The 21,524-nt window shown below is 39.8% G+C and overlaps 1 protein-coding gene across 2 annotated transcripts in view; it reads right to left on the reverse strand.

The window, feature by feature from the left end:
• The window catches only part of Adamtsl3 (ADAMTS like 3), a 319,937-nt gene extending 298,736 nt beyond the window's left edge, over positions 1-21,201 (reverse strand). For both annotated transcript variants that reach the window (XM_076851278.2, XM_076851279.2), the window contains exons 1-2: positions 21,028-21,201; positions 19,439-19,540 (exon numbers count right to left, since the gene is read on the reverse strand). In XM_076851278.2, coding sequence (XP_076707393.2) covers positions 19,439-19,540; positions 21,028-21,039 — 114 coding nt within the window. In that variant the 5' untranslated portion in view covers positions 21,040-21,201. The remainder of the gene's footprint in view (positions 1-19,438; positions 19,541-21,027) is intronic.
• Positions 21,202-21,524: the final 323 nt, after the last annotated feature.

A 21,524-nucleotide genomic window follows, 5' to 3' on the forward strand; every position in this document is an offset into this window, starting at 1 on the left:
ATTTTTTAAAGTTTTATTCTAAAAATAAACTAAATTTTAGATTTCATTTGCTTTTAACTCAAGAAAAAGAAAACACGAACTTTGAAAAATAAAGATCTGAAGATGAGTTGATAAGACACCAGTACTAAATGAAAAAGGATATGATGTAAGAAAATAAGTAAGGAAATAATGTCTTAAAGCCTTAAGAGTACAGAGAAGAAATTACATTACAGAAAACTTGAGTAAAGATAATGATGTAGGGATGAAAATATTTGAAGAAATAATTGCTGAAATGTTCCCAATTTGGGGGAAAGCCTAAAACTTAAGATTCAAGAATCTGACTCCTTTACCTATTTTGTTCCATCACTCCAGATATAGAACACACCTATCAGAACTTAAATTAAGCAACAAATCAACCTAACCTATTTTAATACACCTGTGTTACTGAAAGATTTGCAGAACTGAAAATTTGGGACTTAGTGGGCTGAAAAAATAGATAAATACAGCAAACACTGCATTTGAAATATCAGGATAAACGAAAGTATAAAAATCAGCTAGAGAGACACAGAGCATGATTTCTAGGAGAGAAACAATTTGGATGACAGAGGATTCCTCATCTGAAGCCCTAGAGACCACATGGAAGAAGCACAACATGCTTCAAGTGCTGAAAGAAAGGAACTTCTGAGTTAGAATTCTGTATTCAGCAAAAAGATCTTTCTGTAATCAAGACACTCTCCATAAAAGAAAATTAAGCATTTGTCATCCAGAGGCCTCCTACCCCTAAAAAAATAAATAAATAAAAATAAGGAAAAGAAGTGTTCCTAAAAGAAAGGACATGATAACAGAAGGAAGCTTCAGAACTCCAGAAAGGGAGGGGGGCGGGAAACTGTAAAAAGGGTCCAGTGCAGTGGACATGCCTGTAATCCCAGCTAGATTGCAAGCTCAAAGCCAGGCTGGGCAATTTAGTGAGATTGCTTCCAATGAGTTTCTTTAAAAAAAAAAAAAAGTTGTTGCTTGAAACAAAAACTCTTGCCATCTGATATTCTCAATCTACATAGAGAACATATTTAAGACAGCTATATTATAAGGGACCTAAATGGAGATAACATTTCTATGCTCCATCAGAAGGGGTAAAATGTTGGTGTCAGTAGACTATGATAAGACAAAGCAAGAGAGAAAGAGAGAGAGAGAGAGAGAGAGAGAGAGAGAGAGAGAGAGAGAGAGAGAGAAACAGAGATACAGAAAGATAGAAATCCAAACCTCTATAGATAAATTAACACTGAAGGCTAAAAGATGTTCAAGCAACCCATAGGAAAGAAATAAAAGGGAAAGAGTGGAATGAGAATCAGGATACAAAAGGAAAAAATCATAGAAAATAAAATAGCAGACTGAAAGCCTAGCATATCAATAATAATTACTTTTAATGTAAATAGTCAAAGTATAGCAAGTATAAAAGTATACCAGAAAGAAACTGAAAGCATGGATTTTTAAAACATGAGCCAACTATATGATATCTATAAAAAACTCACTTCAAATATAATATAATAAGACTGAAAGCAAAAGGATGAAAATGCATACACTACATTAACAGTTTTTTTAATAGTGATTTTGAAAAGGTGGCTGCATTAATATCAAAGTAAACTTCAGAGTAAAGAAAATTATCAGGATCATAGAGAAAACATTTCACCAAGAAGATACAGAATCCTAAATGTGTGTGTGCCAAAGACAAGATCTTCAAAATACTTGAAGCACAAATTGATAAAATTGAAAGAGAAAATAAAGTCATAATTATATTTGGGGGTTTCATCATCCTCCTCTCAAAAACTGGCTGAATAACTAGATAGAAAATCAGCAAGAATGTACAAGAACTAAACACCATCAACTAACAAAATCTAAGTGACAGTTGAACATTCCCCAACAATAGCACAATACACATTCTTTTAAAAAATGCCCAAAGAACATTCATTTAAACAGATCAATTCTTGGACATAAAACAAACCTCAATAAATTCAAAAGAATTAATATCATACAGAGTGTATTCTACAGCCCATCCTCTATGAAATCACACACGGTATTCTCTGACCACAACAAATCAAACTAATAATCAGTAACAGAATGGGAACAGGAACATCCCAAATACTTGGAAACCTGATTGTTCTTTCAAAAGATAATAAAACAATCAACTGACAGAAAAATAGCAAGCAATATTGCAAAGAATAAAAAAGAAATAATACAAACTAATATCAGGAATGAAATGTCAGTACAGATTCTGCAACCATTAATAGCACAATCAAAGAATGCAACAAATAACTCTACATGTATAAATTCAATAATTTAGATGAAATGGGTCAATTTCTTGAAAAACAGAATCACTGAAATTTATTCAAATAGCACTGTAACTATTAAGGAAATTGAGTTCATACTTTAAAACCTTGCCAAAAGAAATCTCCATGTTCACTTGAGAATTGTACAAAACATTTAAAGAATAACATCAATTTTATACAATCTCTTCAGAAACAGGAGAGGTAGGAACACTCTTAGTTTATGAAGATAGTATTAATACCAGAAAAGTACAGTAAAAAACAAAAAAAAAAAACTATAGATGAATATCTGTCTTGAATTTAGATACAAAATTTCTCAAAAAAAGCTAGTGAATATAATACAGCCATTTATATAAAAAGAATTATACACTTAGTTAAGAACTAAGTGGGATTTATTTCAGGAATGTAAGGCTTATTCAATATTTGAAAATTTATCAATACAATATATCAAATCAACATGATGAAGATAAACACCTAATCATATCAATTGATGCAGAAAAAAGCATGTGACAAAATTAAATATCTATTTGTGAAAAAAAATCTCAGCAAACTAGGAAGAAAGAAGGACTTGTGCAACTTTATAAAAAGTACTTTTATCTACAATTAATGTCATACTTAATAGTAAAAGACTGAATGTTTCCTCCCTAAGATGGGGAACAAGGCAAGGACGTTTACTCTCACCATTCTTATTCAACATAGTACTAGAAATGCTAGACAGCACTATAATGCAAGAAAACAAAAGCATACAGATTTTTAGAAGCTAGCCAATCCCTAAAAAACAAATGCCAAATGTCATCTTTGATATAAGGAGAGCACTAAGAACAGAATAGGGGGGAAGAGCATGAGAAGAAGATCACCATTAAACAGGGACGAGAGGGGGGAGGGAAAGAGAGAGAGAAGGAAAATTGCATGGTAAAGGAAGGAGACCCTCATTGTTATACAAAGTTACATATAATAGGAAGTGAGGGGAGAGGGGAAAAAAAACAAGAGAGAGAAATGAATTACAGTAGATGGGGTAGAGAGAGAAGATAGGAGGGGAGGGGAGGGGAGGGGAGGAGAGGATAGGAAAGGCAGCAGAATACAACAGACACTAGTATGGCAGTATGTAAAAAGTAGATGTGTAACTGATGTGAATCTGCAATATGTATACAGGGTAAAAATGGGAGTTCATTATCTGCTTGAATCAAATGTATGAATTATGATATGTCAAGAGCTTTGTAATGTTTTGAACAACTAAAAATAAAAATAAATAAATAAATAAAAATAAATTGGTGCTAATTGCAAAAGAAAAAAAAAGGTAAGAAATAAAACTATCCTTCTGTAGATGATATGATTATCTATTTAAACTACCTCCTATTCACCCTATTGGTAAGAAAGGGATTCACCCTTGCTGGTTATGGGAATGGCCAGACACACAATACCTGATGTTGGACAGATGAGACACAAAAGTTTATTAATGACATATACTAACGGCCTGGAAGAGGAAGACACTAGTTGCCATGCCAGTTCATATAGGGACACACTCAGGAACACAGTAAACAAGTAGGGCCAGAGGGACGGTGCCTTTGTCAAGAGGATGAGGTGACCTCTGATTCCTACAAGAGGAGGTTATTGTTTTCCTTGAATAATTCTGAGGGCTGGTAGGAAACTTAAACCCACCATTCAGGTATAAGCAGCAACTGTGCCTGTCTTCCTTGATAAGGAGGGGTATTTAGCTAGGAAACCGAATCTGTTGGTGCAGTGCTGGGAGAAGAACTTATTCTTAGACCATTCAACAACCTCCTAATTTCACCAGATGCCAAGATAGCACATCATACAGAGCATTAGTGTTTTTGTTTGTTTTGTTTTGTTTTTGTTTTATTTTGTTCTAATTAGTTATACATGACAGTAGAATGCATTTTTACACACTGGACACAAATGGAGCACAACTTCTCATTTCTCTGGCTGAACATGGTGCAGAGTCACACCAGTAATGCAATCACACATGTATATAGGTTAATAATGTCCATCTCATTTCATCGACCTTCCCATCCCCACACCCTCTCCCCTCCCCTCACTCCCCTCTGCACAATCAAAAGTTCCTTCATTATTTTCTACCCTTCCCTCTTATGGATCAGCATCCGATTATCAGAGAAAACATTCAGCTGTTGGATTTTTGGGTTTGCCTTATTTAGCTTAGCATGATATTCTCCAGGTCCATCCATTTACTGGCAAATGCCATAATTTCATTCTTCTTTAAGGCTGAGTAATTTCTATTGTGTATATATACCACATTTTTTTTATCTATTCATCTGTTGGAGGGCATCTAGGTTGGTTCCATAGTTTAACTATTGTGAATTGAGCTGCTATAAACATTGATGTGACTGTTTCACTATAGTATGCTGATTTTAAGTCCTTTGGGCATAAACCAAAGAGTGAGACAGCTGGGTTAAATGGTGGTTCTATTCCAAGTTTTTTGAGGAATCTCCATATTGCTTTCCAGAGTGGTTGCACCAATTTGCAGTCCCACCAGCAGTATGTGAGTGTGCCTTTCCCCCTCACTCTTGCCAGCACATACTGTTGCCTGTATTCTTGATAATTGCCTTTCTGACTGGAGGGAAATGAAATCTTAGAGTAGTTTTGATTTGCATTTCTTAAATTGCTAGAGATGATGTACTTTTTTTACATATGTTTGTTGATTAATTGTATTTCTTCTTCTGTGAAATCTTTTCAGTTCCTTTGCCTATTTATTGATTGGGTTATTTGTTTTTCTGATGTTAAGTTTTTTGAGGTCTTTATATTATCCTGGAGATTAGTGCTGTATCTGAGGTGCATGTGGTAAAGATTTTCTCCCATTCTGTAGGCTCTCTCTTCATGTTATTGATTGTTTCCTTTGCTGAGAAGAACTTTTTTAGCTTGAATTCATCCCATTTATCGATTCTTGATTTTACCTCTTGAGCTTTAGGAGTCTTGTTAAGAAGTTGGGTCCTAAACTGACATGATACTTTCTACTTTCTCTTCTGTTAGGTGCAGGGTCTCTGTTCTAGCGCATACAGGGCATTAGTTTTAGAGGACTTACATAACATTGCTATGAGGGAAATAATCTCAAGGAATCTAAAATAAAATAATAAAAATAATTATAATAACTCTATAAAATTTGAGTCCTGAAAGATTGCAGGGTACAATATCAACAAAAAAATCAATTGTTTTTCTGTGTATTAGTCACTAAGAGGTGAATAATGAAATGAAAAACTCAACACCATTTATAATCACCCCCCAAAATATGGAATACTTAGGAACAAACATAAGAAAGCATGTACAGAATTTTACAAAACACTATGAAAGAAGTAAAAAAAAAATCCAAATAATGAAGACACAGATCTTGTTCATGGATTGGAAAACTCAACACAGTAAAACATATTAATCCTTCCCCAAACTTGTCTATAGATTTAATATGATTCCTGTCAAAATTATTGTGTATTGTGCACAATATTATATGAAAATACAAAGGAAATAGAAAAACAGTTTTGATAAAGAATAAAGAAAGAAGAATCATTCTATCTAATTTTAAGATTTATTACATAGCCACCCATAATAATCAAGGTAGTGTGGTATTAGAGGACAGATAAATAAATGAATTAATGGAACAAAATAGAGACTGGAAATGGATATACACAAATATTCCCAGTTAATTTTTGACAATGTATTGAAAGTAATTCAATGAAGGAAGGACAATTTTTTAAAAATATATTTTTAGTTATAGCTGGACACAATACCTTCACTTTATTTATTTTTATGTGATGCCCAGGATTGAACCCAGGTTCTCGCACATGCTAGGCAAGTGTTCTACCACTGATCCACAACCCCAGCCCCAGGAAGGACAATATTTTTTTAACAAATCATGATGATAATGCAATTGGATGGACACACTTATAAGTGAAAATAAATCTTGACCTTACACCTTAAACATAAATTAATTAAAAATGGATCATAAAGATAAATGCAAAACAATACAACTTTTAGAAGAAAACAGAAAATTCTTCATTATCCAGAGCCAGTCAAAAATTCTTAGCCATGGGCTGGGATTGTGGCTCAGTGGTAGAGCACTTACTGAGCATGCATGGGGCACTGGGTTCTATCCCAACACCACATAAAAATAAACAAAATAAAGGTATTGTGTCCATCTACAAAAAAAAAAAAAATTTAAGTTCTTAGCCATGATGACAAAAACCATAATCCATAAATGAAAAACAAAATAAACTAAACTTCACAAAAATTTAAAACTTGTACTCTGCAAAAGACCCTAATAAGAGAAAGATAAATCAAGCTACAGACTGGGGAAAATATTTACAATCCACATATTCCATAAAGGGAGTCATAGCATACCAAAGAAACTAAAAATCCTTTTTACCATCAAAGAGTGATCAGAGAAGGATCTATGATCTCTATTGCTGAACACAGACGGGGACTCACTCATACTTCTACTGCCAACTCCAGTTTCAGATCAGTTTCCATTGAGATTGCTTTCTGTCTTGATCTCATCAGAGATTGTCCATCAATGGAATTGTTAATCAGATCTCAGAATTATGTGCTAATCCCACAGTCTTATGTTACAAAATAGAACTTGGGCTCAGTGAGTACTTCCTCCACATGACAGTTCAAAAAAGATTCCTGTTTCTGGTGTGCCATGTGTCTTTTGAAGGATAAGCTTCCCTTGGTTATTCCTAGAGTGGAAAAAAACTGTTAACATCTATCTAGGACACGGCTCCAGTGCTGGCCAAGGAGGTGTCTGCTGAGCCAAGGCTTACTCAATGTACTTTGTGTCCTGAGATGGACAGCACAAGGGATCAGCAGACAACGCAGACAAATTCCAGCAATGAGGCCAACGTGGGCAGGGACACTACCTTGGCCTATTACACTCAAGAGACCAACAAGGCTCCACTCAGGGAAGTCTAAGGATTACATCTCTGTACATCATCCCCGTTGATCTGTGAGTGTACACAAATGCGTGTATGGCCATCCATTAATTTTGTCAACTAACTACATAATAAACAGTGGCTAATTCATTGCCTGGTATAGTTTGGATTCCTCCTCTTTGCAGAAGCTTTTGGTAATCTCTTAAAGTATCTGGTTGTAAGTACATTGATAAAGATCCACCAAACATCAGTATTCATCAGCCAGGTACACAATAGGCACCACCTAAATAAATGACCCCCTCCCAAACAGAACCTGAACACAGTAGTCACAGCATGGCCGCCGCTGCTCCATGCATTCCTTCCCTGCTCAGTGCACCAAAATGCTTTCCTGGCTCTGACAATGGAAGCTGCTAATGGATCCCAGAAACTGTTTACAGAACATGTAGCACAAATGCTCCGCCTCTAGAGCTGTGAACAATGATGCCTGCCACATGCTGGACCTCCCAAGGGTTGGAAGGAGAGCTCCAAGGTCAGCTCAAAGCCACAGGGATACCTCTCGGAGGAAAGAACACACAGCCTGTCCTGAGAAGTGAGACCACCACTCCATCCCCAAGCCAAAGCCTGACCCAGGTCTGGGAGAGTCTGCTTCCATCAGCATGCCCTCGGAAGAGGGAGAGCTGGTTGCAATTGTTCCACTTCCACTGGCCACAGTTCTCTGGGAAGGAGGCTCTGCATTCTAAGTGTATTTTTCTTGAAAGGAATTTGGTTTGAGTGGCCACAGGATATTGAACCTGCTTCACTCTGCTCATCACTTTTACACATATTCCTCATTCTGTCTCAGTCTGAGCAACGGATGACCACACACTGCTGCCAACCAATGGAGACTCGTCCCTTCAGGACAGCCACGGCTCTCTCTTTCAGTCTGGCTTCCTTTCATACCAGCTCCATATTCAGTCCCATGGAATGAATAGGTCAGCCTCTCAGAGAAGGAGTTTAGGAACAACAAGATGGCAGAGGCAAGGTACAAGAAAACTGCTGGGGTACAAGAGTTGAGTCACCATGTCCCTATTTACCCTAAGTCCCATTACCATGACAACTCCAGCCACTGGGGTTTACTGGCCATGGCAACTCCTGCCAACAGGTTCAGTATTCTAATGTTTTTTATTTTATTTTATTTTTTTTAGTTGTTGATGGACCTTTATTTTATTTATTTATATGCATTGCTGAGAATTGAATCCGGTGCCTCACACATGATAGGCTAGCACTGTACCACTGAGCCACAGCCCCAGCCCTGGGTATTCTAATTATGTGAAAATAAAGTAACCACTGGAGGCAAAGTAGGCAGTGTTGTAATTAGATATAAAGTAACCAATGGGGGAAAAAATGAGGCAGGGTCTTCAATCAGATACATGCAGGGAGGGGAACACTGACAACTCAGCCTATAAGACAAGAATCCCCAACACTATGACTTGGAGCCTCTATTTCTCACTCTCAGGCCTATTGTTCTACTTTATGGACTATCATTTCCTCCTTCAACCAATCTATGCTTTGTCACTTCTGCATGTCTTGTTTAATTCTTTGTTGGAGACACCAAGAACTTGGACTCCTAACTGGACAGCCACTCGTAACAAAATCACCCACGAAGAAAAGAGGGTATTCACAGGCCCTGTGTTCACCCCAGCCAAAGATTCGGACAGAGCATTCTCCTTTCCAACATCACCTACAGTCCTTTCTTCTAGATCCCCTGAGCATCAGCAAGTTTTGCTTATAATTGTATTCTTCTTCCCTTTATTGGTACATTATTTTTGGATTCTAAGATCTATAGGTCTTTCATAAATTAGACTCATAGCATATCCATTTCATAACACAGCTTAAAATACACTCCTAAATGAGCTACACAACCCTCAGAATTCCCTGCTCTGATTACCAGGGTGGTTACTTCTATTTAGATTTAAGGGTGACAGAATTTAAAACATCTAGACTTTTATCAAATAAACATTTTTTTTTGTGATATAGAACGCTGGCAAGTGTATGGTGACAGTCTCCCAGACTGCTAATAGTAGTACACCTCGGTAATAAAGAAAAAATATCTGTACCCAAAGCTGTTGAATATTCCATTAATGATAACACTGGAAAAACTAAGAAGCAAACCAACCACACATAAGCCAATGGGGAAGTGCAATTCAACACTACCCAACATCAAGGACTATTATCCTTAAGGTGGGGAATTTTTGTTAATAAAAGCATCCAGGCAAGCACTTGGTGGAGAGTGAAGTCCTGAGGACAGAGATCAGTAGAAGACAAGAAAACCAGAAAGACAAATTGCTCTTCACTAGAACTAAATAGGAATTAGCACGGGGCTCACCTAGAGAAAAGAAGAAAGAGAATCATGGAGAAACAGTGGGGACAGTATAACAATATCCTCTAATTCAGAGAATGGCAACTTATTGTTAAATATCCGTAGAAATTCACAAAAATGTAAATTGTCAAAACCTTTGGGAATCAATGAAATTGAGCCCCTTACATTTCAAAACTTTAAAGGCCATATTCTCTGAAGAGGAAAGAATTCAGAAATTAATAGCAAAAATATTTTTTAAATTGTTGAAAAATTATAAAATATTCTCTTCTGCTCTCCTACCAATTATGTAACTTCCAATGAAATAGGTGGTTTCTAGGAAAAATATCATCAAACTTGATTTAAAAAGCAGAGAAATCCTGAATAAACCAACATTGTATAAAATGTACTTGTCAAAGAAATAATCCTTTAGAAAGGTTCTGTGCCCCCCTTATCTTATTGGCAAGTTCTTTCAAACCATCAAGGAACAGGTTATTTCTGTACTACTTAAATTGCCCCCCAAAAGGAAAAATTATGGAAAGTGCAATTCATTTTATGAGGTTAGTAAAAACCTTGATATAAAAACAAAAAAAACTACAGTACAAACCAACATCTCTTATGAATACAGATGTAGTAATTTTCAATAAAATACTTGCAAACCATATCCAGCTGATTATTAAACAGGCAACATATCATGGCCAAGTACAGTTAATGCCAGGAACACAAAGATGATTCAATATGAGGAAAATTATTAATATGATTCTTCATGTTACTAGGTCAGAGAAATTAAAAAAACAATATGATCATATAGATAGCACTGAAGAACCCTAGCAACCAAGCATGCTTTGGAATTCTGGCATTATACATATACCACGAGCAATACTGGTCCTGCTGAGAAAGATACCACCCAAGGACAAGAGAGTGACATTTGGAGAAGGCTAACCAAAATCAAGGGTTATGCTACAGTTTCAGTTTTTAGATACTTGTCCCAATTCACACACCAATAGACAGAGAACATCAGTCCATTAGTCAGGGCAGTGTGAATACAGCCCATTAGCAGGCCTTGAAATTAATAGATTGGATCTCAACCAGCCATTTTTTTTTCATGAAATCAGTTGGACTGAAACTAAATGGAATGGAAAAGAAAAGCAAGTAGCAGGTGAATCATTCACAGAAATGGTTAGATATTGTTTTCTGAACCTTTTAATTAATATGAAAAATATACATGTAATTATGCTATAAAGTAGATTTCTTTTATTGGGTCATAATCAAAAGTCAAAATAACACCATTAACCTGGGGTACTGAGAGGAATCACTTTCTGGATTTCTACTGCTAGATACTTGGGTTTAGATTTAGGTTTGGAGTTATGAATGAGGCAGTAAAGATGGTATTAGAGTCTCTTCTTATCTTGTATGAGCAACTGTTTCATGAAGAAAGCTGGAGTAGATCACAAAGTGAGACCTGTCTATAACTTCTCATTGGTGTCAACTCCCCCACAACTCAGTAATGTTAGTTTATAAGGGTCATGTGAGTGTCATGTCACTAAAACTAAACTGCCTCAATGAAAAGCCTGGCTTTGCCACAGTGACAAATTAGATTGTTTTTCAAAAATATTCATTCTTGCCAGGTGAAGTGGTGCACGCCTGTAATCGTAGGAGCTCAGGAGGCTGAGGCAGGAAGATTTCAAGTTCAAAGCCAGCCTCAGCAACAGCAAGAGACTAAGCAACTCAATGAGACCCTGTCTCTAAATAAAATACAAAATAGGGATGGGGATGTGGCTCAGTGGTTGAGTACCCCTGAGTTCAATCCCCAGTACCAAAAAAAAAAAAAAAAAAAAAATTAAGAGACTCCCAGAATAAATAATATGTCAAAAACACAAATAAAAATAAAACGTGAATAACAAAATGGGAAAATTATTTGCAGGTTAATATTCTTTGTATACGAAGAACACGTATTAACAAGAAATTCTCCACAGAAAAATGGAAAAAATATGAAGGTAAAAATTTGTTATTCTACATCTAATGTCTTATGGCAACAATTCACAAAAGTGGTAACACACATTAACCAAAAGTATTTTGAATAATCTCTCACTGATAAAATTTCCTTAATCTTTTATTGCCAACTATTGCAAGATGAGAGTAAACAGTGATGAAAACTTTCTGAAAGATAATTTCACAGCATAAATAAAACCCCATATGGCATCTGACCCCAAAATTATATTTAAACAAATACATTTTCTTAGAAATATACTCAAAACAAATAATCACAAGGGTTAGCAAAGATAAATCTGAAAGCATATTTATAACAGTAATCCTACAACAGCAAAAAATTTAAAAAAAAATCTGAGACCAGCCTGTATCTAGCAATAAAGAATTAGTTAAGAAACCATAATACATTCAAATGACACAACACTAAGAATAGCTTAAACACTATTCTAGAAAAATATTCAATGACATGTAAAAATATTTCTCTAATTGTTTCATTTTAAAATAATTATCAAAAATAGAATGCAATTACTTCTTTAGAGATACATACATATTGATATTTTAAGAATATTTGAAATATGTTCAAAAAATTTTAACAGTTGGTAGAATCAAAGGTGATGTTTATTCTCATCTGTTTCCTGAGTCTTTCATATTTTTATAATTTTATGTTGTTTTAAATTGGAAAAAAAGCACAAAGATAATTTCAAAAGGGAGAAAATTTAAAGAGTCCTATAAATCTATAAGCGATTTTTCACTAATAAAATATTTATTCTTCCTTAGTTTTAAATTGTTTTCAAAGTAAAATGCTATCATATTTATAAATGAAGGTTTGGAGAACAAATATATTTCTGAGTATTTGACCACAATAATTTATAGCATACGTTGGCTGGAGCTGTTCGGTGCTGACAAATTCCAGAAAGTAACTGCATAAAATACTTGGAGAGGAAATTGCTTTATGCTTCCATGCTATTTATGGAAATTAGCATCTTTGTAAAAATAAACTGAGAGCAATCACAATCATAAACCTTGAAATGTGGTTTCCACAAGATGTTAGCTTTGGTGCTTTAAGAACCATTAGTAATGCAACAGAGGAATACTGCCTATTTTTTTTTCTGTTATGAAACAATTATATGTAATTAGGTTTTTTCCCTGTATCTTTAATCTCTCCCTTTTTCCTGGACGCTTCCCTTTGGAGAACAAATACACTGCAGTACACTTTGCTAAGAAAAACCTCTCCTGTGATCCTCTTTCCTTCTCAAAGAATCTTACATATTTCCTTTATTCAATATCTCAATCTTCTGCAATCCACATCATTCCCCAAACTTACTCCTTCCAAAGATAAGATTGAACTTTTACAATTCTGTGTCCCTAAACCATATTCAAAACCTCAAAGTATTTCAATTCTTCCATCTCTCTCAATCTCAAGTAATCACTTATCAAGTTCTGTCCCTTCAAATTCTAAAATTATTCTTGTATTGATATATTCTTGTCAACAACTAGTCCCCCCCCCCAGGAAAATATTATAAATTGAGTTTCAGGTCTCATAATTACCAAGCTAAATTAGTGCCAGAGACCTCACAAGTATCCTTTGCTCAAGCACATTCCTAGTGGTCCAATGGAGTCCTAATGGTGCCTAGCATGACCTCCTTATCAATATTCACAGGACCCCATGCTGCCTACTAAGGAAATTTCTTAGCATGCTCTTCAAGGTGTTCCCTGTAGCAGCACAAATTGTCCCCATTCATCCTTAGCTACCAAACACCCTATTCTTCAAATACAGCGTCATTAAAACCAACAGGAAAACAGTCTTGAGAGGCATTTCTGAGATGGAATGAATAGGATTTAGTAGCCAAATGGGTACAGGTCAAGGACAACAAAGAAAGAGGATCAGGAGCAACACTAGGATCCTGATGGAGAATACAGACGCTGAAAAAGAGCAAGGTAAGAAGTAAGTACTCTGGTTTGGAAAGTATTGCTTTTGAGGTTGTCAGGAATATTCCAGTGGAGGTACTACATGGATGTATTGATCTGGAGTTCACAGAAGAGGCAAAAATGCTTGGCCTCTTCCACTTTGAAGGGGCTCTTGAATTTAAAAAAAGAAAAGAAAAATAACCAAAACAGAGTTGTCAAGATTGTGTTTTATTTTCAAGGCTTATATTTAACCATTAATGTAAAATAATGGGCAAATTTTTACTTTTTTTGGTGTATATGTAATCCTATTTGAAGAGAATATCAAAAACTTAAATTTAAGGGTCTGCATCATTAGGAGATCTTGGATTCCAGGGATAAACCAGGCAGAAGACTCTGGTGAGAAAACCAGAGGAGTGATTGAGGCTGCCTGGGGAGAACATATGGAGGGAGAGACGGGATGAAGAGTGGAGCTCTGAAAATGGGTAATATTTAAAAGGAGCCATAAGTGAACCTTAGAAGGAGCCAGAGATGGAAAGGTCACAGAGGCAGAAAGGAAAGAGTACAAGTGACACAGATGACAAACAAGGAGAGAGCATTCTCAATGAATCCAGCCAGTGACTCCACCTTGAAGATTTCCAGGCTTAGGGTACAACACGGTAATAAAGTGGAATCTGCAACCAGGACAAGTTTGAGCCTGATCAAACTCTATCATCAATGTCAACATGGATTAGAATATTCATCCAAAATCACCATAGAAGACGAGGTCACACAGGAAGTGCATTCATGATACAAAACCTGGAGAGCTGGAAAAGTCACTCCCAACTGAAACATAGGAAAGAGGAGAAGGCCACAAAGTATATCAAATGTGTAGTATAGCACATTAAACTAAGAAAGAATTATTCTAAGAAAATGTTCAAATAGGTGAGCAAAGATGTGAACATAAGATGTTCATTACATATGGCTAAGAGTAATGTGGGTTTTTTTTTTTTTTTAAGTTATGGCCCTGGAAATAAAAATGAAGAAAAAGAGAAGCACTCATAGAGATTGGGGGCTGTCTGCAAAGAGAAACCATTTCCTAGATGGACATCTGCTTAGAAAGTAGATCTGTTGATCTGTCCCTGGGCCTACAGAACAAAGTGAGAAGAATTACAGGGAGTAGACATGACAGAGAAGAGGTAGCACTGGATCATCCTGGCTTCCCAGGATGCAAGTGGACACCACTAAGAGGTATTGAGTTTAAACCATCCTGCCCGCACTCCACCCAGTAAGGCTTCCTGTTAACTAAGAAGACGTCAGCATCAAGTGGCAAGTCATCACAGGACCATCTTCTACAGGGAAGGTCCTGAGGGACCCTCTGAAGTACTTGCATTTGCTATCAAAAGGTCAGAGTCATCAGGGAGAACCAGAGTGGCTATGGCAACTATCAGGGTTAGCATCCATTTAAGTAAAGAGCTGTTTTTTGCTCATCTCCCATTCCCCCTCTTTGTTTCTTATCCCAAGACAGATGGAAGAAACATGTGCAAGAAGTATTTCAGAAGCAGTCCCCACCATTCCTGAGCCATTCCATGGCAAGGAAAGAAGACAGCATTTCCCAGCCCAATCCCATTTTAGATACGTGGAGCCATGCACCAAGCCTAAACCAGAGGAAAGGGAAATGAGATTTAAATCAAGTGGGTAACCAAAATATTAAATTGCACTGGACTTTTAAAAACAGAAAGTGAATCTTCTGAAGATTTCATTAGGGATGAGAAAAGGGAATTTGACTAGGCATGGCTTTATACCCCACTGAGTTGAGACTTCTCAATAAATCTGTCTTTCAGAGGCTCAAATCTTCCAGATCACCCAAGATGGGTCAATATTCATAATCATCTCAGATATGACTTACCAAGCTCAACCAAATCCAGGCTGACCTCAAAGAAATTATGTACCATGTTAGAGTCAGGGCCCTCTGAGCTCATTTACTGTGAGTAAGTTCTCTGAACCCTGATCCCAGGCTGCCTTCCTGGGACTCTATCCTCACTACCCATGATTGACATGATCAAGGGTGACAGCAACACCATGGATAATTGGTAGAACTTAGATGGTGAGATCATTGTGGAACATTAGATTGTTGAAAAAAGAGGCCTGGGTTGGACCACCAGCACTCAAATGACACCTCTTCTGTCCTCATGTTAGTTCTGGGGCTATGCCAGCCTCTCTCAGCATCTATGATTGCATGTGGGTTATTAGTGATAGAGAAGGGATGACTGTTGGCATTGGGGAGAAGTCAAGATTTAAAGCCCACCTTTGATATACTGTATTAGTTTCCTCCTGCTGCTGTAATAAAGTTATAGCAAATTTAATGTTAAAATTAAGCAAGTTATTATTTTATAGTGCTAAAAGTCAGAAATCCAAAATGAATTTTGACAGGACTAAAATCAAGGTGCCACCAGGGCCAGTTACATTTGAAAGCTCCAGGGGAAAATCCATTCCTTACCTCTTCCAGTTTCTAGAGATGGCTGCCATTCCTTGGTTCCTGGCTGCATTACTCCAGTTTCTGGCTTCTATAATAGCACTGCCTACTCCTTCTGCCTCTATCTCCTCCCCTATTGTAATTGTATAATCTAATAGAATCTCTCCAACCTCAATATCCTTAATCACAGCTGCAAAGTCTCTTTTGCAATTAAGGGAACATTTGTGGTTTCCAGATATTAGTACATGGATACATTTGGAAGCTGTTATTCAGCCTACCACACATCTACACTCTGCCTGGCAGCATTACCTGTGCTATAATGATCAAGACGATAAGAGCTGGGAGGTCATCTACCAAACTAACATGAACTTGTGCGTCCTCCCTACCACTAAGCCCTCTGTAGGATCAGTCTCCTCTACCAACCTGCAGTCTCACAATCAGAAATGAAATGCGAAACTATTCTGTCTTATACATATGTATCAACAAGACCCAGGAGACAGGATCTGAGACAACTCAGATATTGCTTATGTTACAGGTTATGTTCCAACATTGTCAAAATCCATCTCTTTGCACAGGAGTTCCCCACAATTTTAAGACAATTCTTCCAACTATCCTTCCAGAACTACTTCATCTAATTGTTTCTCACTCTTTAAACCTATCACCTTGAGGGACCTGTTCCAACAGATGTCTGAGAACTTGGCAGGAGGATGATCAAAGATCAGAGGAGACCCTCCCACCCAGAGACACAGAAGGTGAGGGGATAGGATTTTCCAGAGAATCTAAGCAGGGCAGCACCTCCCCAGAGGTAAATATGGTAGGGGGCCACTGCGATACACACCAAGATACCTTGATATTATTATTTAAAGAGACATGGAAAAGCACATGATCAAAGTTGAAACCATTTCTAGAATACAGAGCTAGGAATCTCTCTTATGACTATTAAATTAATAGACAGGGAAGGTCATTTATTCCTCTCCTGGGTAAGAGGAGAGGGACCAAATTACAAGGAGCAAGCTGTAACTTGGGACAATCAACATGGGAGGCACCATCAAGTTGTCTGGAGAAAGTCTGAAAAGCCCTCAAATACACCAGGTTGGAAGAGAGGGGTAGAACAGCAGTCACTGACTTCCCTGGGAAGATGGAGATCCCTAAGGAGAGAGCTGAGTAACAGGAAATTTCAGGGGCCTTTGAGAGAGGTAGAAGGAAGGCCTTTCTTGCAGTCTGAGTGATCTAGGAATGGTTAAGAATTAGTTAGAAAAACAAGGGCCTGAGCCTCATGCCTTGGTCTGCATTCTATCACAATTACTTGTAGTCAATGAATATGAGTTTCAATGAGGAGAATCTGATTTTTATTTTCTAGTTGGAACATCCCACACTCCTGACAGCTCAGTCTCACTCATGAGACCTATGCCACCTGGCAGTGATACTTATGAGGCAAGGGGAAATACTAATGAACACTGTAAGCCCCATCCAAACACCAAAATTATAAGATACCTCACAGGGCAACTGAATGTCAAGTCCACACTGAACCTAGGAGAAAAAGCAGTGAAACAGCTCTGGCCTCAGGTGTTAACACCTGCAAGAATCTCCCCTGAGAAGTGCAGGCCCCACCTCTGATCCTTCGCAGCATCTTCCTTCCTCTGCAGCATCTTCTCTCCTCAGCTGTGCCTCTTGAGTGCCCCCTACAGCCCCACAGCAGAAAATACAGGCCCCATGCTAACTAAGCTTCAAACCCTGAATGCTTACAGCAGCAGCAACACAGAGAGCTGACATTTATTGTGAACTCCCCACATGCCAGACACTTGCCTGCTTTTGTTTTTTTAAATTTTTTTCCCACTTCACAATGGATTAACTCCTCCAAACAATTCCATGAGGTAGATACTATTATTACCTCCTCTCTGCAGATGTGGAAACTGAGATGTGATGCAGAGATGTTTGTGTGACACCATGATGAAGTGGTGGAGCTGGGATTCAAACAGTGGGTGGTATGGATGATGAAGACTGCTGCTCTGAAATCTCCTTTTATGACCTTCTGTGCACACTGCCTTGATACATGGAAACAGCACTGCCACAGGCACACAGATATGGAAAAATCCAAAAGAGGTCAGTGAGTGATTCAAGCTGGGCAAGCACTGTCCTTGGCCAAAGGTCAACAGACTGCCTCAAAGCATATTTAAATTTTATAGGGTGAAAGAAGCAAAATGAAATGTTGTGCCTTGAAGCCTCAGCCCCATTTGATGAAGATCAAATCTGTGAAGCTCTCATGGCTTGTTTCAGATCCTCTGAAAGGACAGAAAGTCTGTCTTCATGCTTTTATCCTGACACTACACCTTGCTGGGCAGAGATACCCTAAAACCACCCTGAAATACTTACCTTTTGTTCTAACAGAAGACAGCTGTTAAAATATGGGTATGAGGAGCATTCATAAAATGGAATAATAAGGAAAATGTTGCTTGTTAACTAGCTCTGTGAGAGTCACAGAATTCATGGGACACTGGAACCAAAAGAGGCCTTAAAGACACAGGTCCAGGAGAGTACATGAGAGGAAGAGGAGTCTGGCTGATTTATCTCAGAATGTAAGGTCAGTCGTGCATAAGTACTTACTTCACAGTCATATAGGCCCTTAGATGCCAGGCCCTTTGCCAGACCCTGTAGGCATACAGGCCACCAAGCCACGTGCCTGAGAAGAAACATCCTCCGGGAGGGGTTGCCTTGTTCTGATTCACAAAAGACACTGATTGCATGGGATTAGCACCTGAGGACACAATATTGACTGAAGTGTTACCTGCACTTTTAGATCTGGAGACACACACTTCCTGTCTGAATCCAAGTTGCAAATGTATTTGTCTGGCTTTCAGTGCTTTATAAACTAGGAGATTTTATAAGAAATCTGGATGATTCACTTATCTTGCAAAGTAAGATCTAACAATTCTGGGCTTGCATTCCCACTTAGCAATGATCAGCTGAAGTCAAGAAGAGGCTGCGCTTAATAGATGGAACATGTGTTTTCCATTTTGCCACTGTCACCACCACTCCGTATTGTGTCTTTGGCAATTCTAGTATCATTCCTGTGTTTGAATCTTCCCAGTAGATAAATAAGGATGCAATGCATGTGTTCAATTCTCCCAGGTTGGTTGGAAAAGACAAAAAGTCTAAAGAGAGGACTGCAAACAATGAAATGTGTGTTGACAGAAGTAAATTCAGAATATGTACTTAGTGGATAAACTAGAACAAGAACCTGGCTTTGCCCATTCATTGTGTCCTGGCCTTCAGCAGCCCAGTCTCCATTGAACACATACAGACAACCATTCCAGTCTGAACAGACACAGTCCACCATAGCCCAAACCATCATGATATTAAAGCTCTGCTTGGGGTTCAGAGAGGACCCAAGTATGGGGATTCTCCTTATAGCTAACCAACCAGAAATCATAGGCCAGAAGTTGGAGAGAAAGTCAAATTCTCTATTACAGAATTAACGCTAACCATTATCACATTTATGTGATTTAGAATAATGCTCCTAAGTAAACAGAGGCATGCTCATCATTCCCCTCCATATTACCTGCAGGAGAGTAGAATACATGAAGACCATCCATATCAGCAGCCACCAGGGGCTCTTCCAGGAAGCCATGAGATCCGTTATCCTAGAGGCCTCACTTGCAGTCTACAAAAGAGGAGAGTGTTGGTTTCCAATCAGCTCTGGCCCTAGTCACTTAAAAAAAAAAAATCAATCAGAAAAAGGGACCCTGAAGCCCATACAATATCCTGGAAAAGTTTCTGTTGGTCCAAGATGGAGCTGCCCACTGCAGGGTTAGGCAATCAAGGGCTCCCTTTAGGATGGTTCTACATCAAGGACAGGAGGGAGCTAGGCCTGTCTCCAAGGTGCCACTCACACCTCCTGCTCTCCAGAAGCTGAGACATCCCTGCACCAGCCACCTCCCAGCCCATTTGTCAGCGCCAGGGTGTGGCTATTGGCATTTGATTTAGGAAACTAGCATAGAGCCAAGGGTTAGGGCACCTGCCAGCTCCTGTTCCTTGAGGCAAAAACGAATCTAAAACCAATAAAACCAGCCCAGAGAGGGAAGGGAACTGCTGAAGGTCACACAGCAAGACAGTGAGTTTATAGGACTGAAACGCAGGTCTTCTGATAGTTCAAGGCTTTTCCCACTAGATGACACGCAGCGCCCTCTGGGTCCAGAGCCACAACTCCAAGAGCTGAATTAAGGGAGCTTTAGAGGGCACAGACCGGCGACCAGTCTAATTAGTACACTCTCTTAAAAGTAGGTAAGAGCACACCAGCAGAAGTTAGCTGAGACCAGGAGGGCAGCGGGGCACTTTTTTTTTTCCTGAGTTTTCCTGTCAGTTTACGGGGAAATCAGTATGAGTCCAGACTGGAAAAGCCGAGGTCACACTCGACTCTCTCTTCGCCTCGCGGGCGCCTTGGCGGAGCTGGTGTCCGGGGGCGGGTCGGTGGCTTCTCTCCATCTGGAGAAAGCATTAAGGGCCTGGCCTAATGCGATCCGCAAATGTGCTGCTGTTTCCGACCTGAGGCGGCGACTCTGGGCTGAAGGGAGGCGGCCAGAGCCAAGCCCCAAGGCTGTGCGCCCCCCTCGCTACCTCGCACCAGCCATCCTAGCGCACACTCCTACGACTACCCGCTGCCTCGCAGTAGCTCCTCCAGCTCTCTGGCCGCGTCCTCCTCACCCCCACGCCCACTTTCCATCGCACGCGCTTCGCCTCAGTCCTCTGCGCTCTAGGAGCTGGGGACCCAGTTGCCAACCAAATGGACCTTCGGACGCTCGAGGCTACTAGCTGTCTCCAGCCTGCTTTCTACCTAGAACTCCCCAATTCCGAAAAATAGAACCGTGGGGGCTGCCTCGATAATCAAGAGCGCCCCTTAGCGCGTGGAGAGTCCCAAAAGACTCTCCCCGAACCTTCCAGGTCCCCACGGAGTCATCTATCTAAGCTCCGAAGGGCGTTCCAGTCACGAAGGCCCTTGAGGCCCGTGTAAACCACCACACCCCCATCTCCCTCGAGATGTGTCCCTCCAACTTGCTTGGAGATGTCACTGCTCTGAGTCTTGTCCCTTTTCAGAGACAGCTTTCCTTTGATCCCCGTAGGGTGTCCCTGCGCCCAATTCACTGCACCCACCTTACACCGCATAAGCTTCTAGGACGTGCAGCTCTGGGGCCGTGCGGGCTCGTTGCGCGCCGAGGAGAGGCGGGGACAAGCGGCCTCGTCCACACCTCGTGCAGAATCCCGGACCAGGACCTTCCCCGACGCCGGCCTCCAGTTCGCGGCGCCGCAGTCGCCGCAGCCGCCGCGAAGTTAAATGGGGCTGGGACGGGGGCCGCCCCGCCTCTCCCGCCCCCTCTGGGCGCGCGGAGCGCAGCGCTGGCCAGGGCCCAGAGGCGGAGGACGCGCGCCGCCACCTGCGCCGCCCGGCAAGTGCACCGCGCGCCCAGGCTCCCGCGTGCGGGCACCGCGCCCTCAACTAGAACCTGGGGCGCTGGGGGCGCGAAGAGACCCGGTGAGGGGGCCGGCCCGGCCGATCGGAGCGCTCCGGGCCGAAGCTACGGCGAGACTCGGCTGGAACGCTCCTCCGCCCGCTTCCTGGAAGCCACTCCTCGCCCTGGGCCGGCCGCCAG

The sequence above is a fragment of the Callospermophilus lateralis genome, chromosome 3 (genome assembly GCF_048772815.1).
Source record: "Callospermophilus lateralis isolate mCalLat2 chromosome 3, mCalLat2.hap1, whole genome shotgun sequence".
Taxonomy (NCBI): domain Eukaryota; kingdom Metazoa; phylum Chordata; class Mammalia; order Rodentia; family Sciuridae; genus Callospermophilus; species Callospermophilus lateralis.